This window comes from Galeopterus variegatus, unplaced genomic scaffold (assembly GCF_000696425.1).
Source record: "Galeopterus variegatus unplaced genomic scaffold, G_variegatus-3.0.2 Scaffold3850, whole genome shotgun sequence".
NCBI classification, from domain to species: Eukaryota; Metazoa; Chordata; class Mammalia; order Dermoptera; family Cynocephalidae; genus Galeopterus; species Galeopterus variegatus.
In genome coordinates this window covers 116,653-120,940 of record NW_007729961.1, presented here as the reverse complement: position 1 = coordinate 120,940, position 4,288 = coordinate 116,653, and the positions used below count along the sequence as shown (strand labels likewise).

Sequence of the window (4,288 nt, the reverse complement as noted above, 5' to 3'; positions counted from 1 at the left end):
TTTTTTTTTTTTTTTTTTGTCCTTTTTGAGACCGGCCACACCATGCTCAGCCAGTGAGTGCTGTGAGCGCACCGGTCATCCCTATATAGGATCCGAACCCGCAGCGGGAGCGCTGCTGCACTCCCAGCGCTGCACTCTCCCGAGTGCGCCACGGGCTCGGCCCATTGTTCATATTTTTAAAAATGTGAGGATTGTTGTTACAGAAGTCAACTCAGTTCTTGAACTCCTTCTGAATTATATGCCAAAAAATTAACTAGCGGTCTTTATTTTTATTTAACTACTACTTAGACACTTGAATAGGCCCTATGATTTAGTTGATAGTAAAGACCCTCTCTGACTGCGAAATGGTGTTTTCCCCAGGAAAAGTCAGTCGTTGTTGCAACATTGACCACCAATATTAGGAAGGGCCCCTTTATTTGGAAGCCATTTATTTTGGTGAAAGGTGAGCCTTTCTAATTTAATTTATGAAAAGGGTGATTATAAAGGTGAATGTGGGAAAGATAAATCCCATGATTCTAGGTGAGTTCTCAGGCAGAACAATTTTAGGAATAAGGATACTTAAACTGAACTTCTGGAAGTTACCTTAAAACTATCTGTTCTCAGGTGAGCTCCTTGGAAAGCTTCATGTAACCCCAGCCGTACTCAATCTCATTTTAAAGATGACTGATCTAAATACCCCTCATTCACCAGAGCCAGATGAATTCTTCCTCCATAACTCATTTTTCCTCCTTAATATCTTTAGAATGTGTCCACTTTTTTATGCACATATTATTTCAGAACCTCCTTGATGTTCTAGTAGATTGCCATAAAACCTTCCTAATCTTCCCATTTTTTAATCAAGCTTTGACATTGCTCCTTCGGTACTTTTCCTAAAACAGAAATTTGATTCATGACACTGTCCTGTCTAGAAGTCATCAGGGCCTCCCCTAAAGACTTCAGGATAAAGTGTAGACTCTTCAGCAGTGTATAGAGAGCCCATCATGATTTGACTCCTACTTACCTCCCAAATTCATGTCTTCCCCCTGCTACTACTGTGCACCCTCCCTCTACCTCTACATGCAGATTCTCAGGGAACCCTGTGTTCCAGTCACCCTAAAACATTTGTAGCCTATTAATTCCCCATATTCCTGGGACTTCATGCAGGCTCCTTCCTCTGCATGGAGCGCTTTCTCCAAATCTTGTAGTCTGGCTTCCTCCCATGTAGGAGTAAGTTTCAATGTCACTCTTTCTATTAAGCATCCCCTGGCCATCCTAACAGCGCTGTGTGATTTTCACACCACACTTTTTTTTTTTTTTTTTGGCGGCTGGTCATTATGAGTTCTTGACCTTGATGTTACCAGCACCAAGCTATAACCACGTGAGCTGACCAGCCAGCCTTCACACTGCACTTTTAACATCTGGGTACTGACCCACGTTCCCTCCTAGACCTTAAACTCCACGGGAGCTGGATCATGTCTTACTTGCCTCATATTCCCAACATCAAATACATAGTTGGCACATAATAGGTGCCCATTGATTGTTTGCTGAGTGATTTAATCACTCAGATTTGTCTGATAATCCCTACTATAGGTACAGATTAATTATGTCTTATAAATACAAACACAGGACACTTTCCTCAGCCCCAACTCCACCTGTTGCTGTTGTTTTCTCTGATACCCTTTGTTTCCATATGCCTCTGGTTCTTGTACTCCAGTAAGTTCCCACACTATTGAGCCTGGTACTTTCATCTTGACCCTCATCCAAAATATGGCTTACAAGTCTCTGAAGCACACTTTTCTTCACTAAGTGTCAGGATTACTCTAAAATATTTTTGAAAGTTTTTTGTCCCTTTGTAAATTTTAATGTTTATTCCACTTGGTACCATGAAAGATAGGAAAGGGTAGATTTTTTTGAAGGTTTCAGAGATGAGTAAAACATTGTCCTTGCTTAGGTTATGAAAGAAATAGGCAACTGTCCAACTATCTCTAACAGAAGTGTTATCATTCATGCACAAAGTGCCATGGCATGTGGAAGAGAAAGCTTCCTGCGGTGGTATAACTGGCGTAAGGTCTGTAATGAGCAACATTTGGGAAAATTACTACAATCAATCTGTTAATTTTTGATTGATGCCTAAAAATGAGCATTAGGTCCTATTTCTTATCCCTGACTCCTGTTGTTTTATTTCAGATACAACATGCATTCTAATCCTCTCAAGAGGAAAATTACATGACTATAAAAAGATGTAGATGCACACAAAAAAATTATATTGCTGCAAATCAGTGAAATCAAGTGTTCTAATTGAAGTGCTAGGCTGACCTTAATCAGGAAATAATATTTCTGAAGGCATGAATAAATTAATACCTATAGTGCTAGCAACAGGCTGCTACTTTTTCAATTTAAGTGAATTTCAAATTGTTTTCTTTAATAGATGGAAATACTGATGAGTACTTTGCTATTAATGAAACGTCAGGAGAACTCTCAACCATCCGTGCTTTGGACCGGGAGCAAGTCAACAATTTTACCCTTGTCATACAGTGCTCCGACCTAGGGGATCCACCTAGGAGCTCTGTAATACAGTTGCAAGTTAGGGTTTTGGACGACAATGACCACAGCCCTTCCTTTCCCACACTTTATTACCAGTCCTCTGTGAGAGAAGATGCTGAAGTGGGAACGGTGGTTCTTGTGCTCTCTGCTGTGGACAAGGATGAAGGCCTGAATGGGCGAACCGAGTATTTTCTGGTGGATGAGGCTTCCGGTGCGTTTACCATTGATCCTGTGGGAGGCATTCTGAGAACGGGCCACACTCTTGACCGAGAAGCTAGATCTCAGCATACTTTTAGGGCTGTGGCCAGAGACTGCAGCACCCAAGGCTCAAGGAGTGCCACAGTAATTATAAAAGTGTATGTCACTGATGTCAATGACAATGATCCAGTTTGGGAGCAGAACCCCTTTGATGTTTTTCTTTCCCCCCACTCACCTACAAACCAGACAACTGCCATTGTGAGAGCCGATGACCCAGACTTGGGGCCCAATGGAACTGTCGTCTTTAGTTTTGCAGACACCCAGTCAATGTTTTCTATTGAAAAACATACAGGAGAAATTCAACTTCAGCAAAATCCATCTTTGGAATATTTTCCTATCTGGCTGCAGTTAAAAGTTGCCGACCAAGGGGTCCCAGCCAGGACAGCCACTGGTCTCTTGGTCATTCACATGGAAGGAGAAGATGTAAAGATTTCCTTCAGTCACCATCTTTATAAAGGGCTTGTGACTGAAAATTGTGAGGCAGGTGAGTTCCTTCAAGTTTATTGTATATTGAACCTATTTTGTCAAGATGCTTAAAACTGTGGATTATATGATAACAATGCTTTTGCAGATTGGATTATAAACTTTTGAATCCAGCCAATTCTTGGTATTGGAAAGTCATGATTGATATGGTTAAGAATAGCCTGGTCTGCGAGAAAATGTTAGGGCACAAGGCAGTGAGGATCCAATTACTTCTTCTTACCTCTAAAGGTGGACCCTCACAGTTAAGATTCAGTCAGACAGCTAAGGAGTAAATAGACAGGAAGCTTTCGTTTTCATATCGAGTTTTCTTAGCCCCTGGCCAGAGCCATCCTTCTTAATTCCCTTATATTTGGAATTAACTAAATTTGGCTTTTACCTTTTTAATAGAACTTAACACTCTAAAACTTTATTTATTAAATCTTACACACAAAGAAGGCTAGAAATACTTCTGGAAGTAACAAGCATATGGTATCATAAATGTTCAGATAGGTGTACATTTCAAGACCTCTGAAGCAATGGGGTGGGACCTCTCTTTGGAGAATAAATATGACCTGTGTGAAGACCATAAAGTCTAAGTTGGGATGTAAACCGAAAGTTGCAGATATAACAGGAAAGAGAAAGGGATAAGGTAAGAGTGGCAGTTAAGGAGGATCCTGCATCTGATTATGCAACTAACCTATACCTGGGTTAGCATTTCCTAGACCCCTGTGAAAAACAATGACAATGTGCATAAAATATTGATTGACATTCTGGCTGGCCAAAGCTTTTCCTGGAACATGAATTTATTAGACTGTGAGATCATATCATAGACACCAGAAGTTAGTTTTTCCTTTTTTTTTCTGAATTTCAGTGGTTTTAAAAGATTGCAAATACCTCAATTCCAGTGTTAGAATGGCCTTGATATAAATTGTTTAATAGCATTTTATGGCTGCCTGCATGATTTCTCTTCCAAATACACCTGCGATTTTAACTTTTATTTTCAAATGAAAAATGTATGCCTATTGGAAGCTTAAATTTTCTGTGG

At 40.2% G+C, this 4,288-nt stretch overlaps 1 protein-coding gene across 1 annotated transcript in view; it reads left to right on the top strand.

The window, feature by feature from the left end:
- Positions 1-4,288, top strand: part of LOC103601717 (protocadherin-23-like) — a 125,042-nt gene that overhangs the window by 65,438 nt on the left and 55,316 nt on the right. Inside the window, 1 exon segment of the mRNA XM_008586139.1 lies at positions 2,408-3,265. Within this exon segment, the coding sequence (XP_008584361.1) occupies positions 2,408-3,265 (858 nt within the window).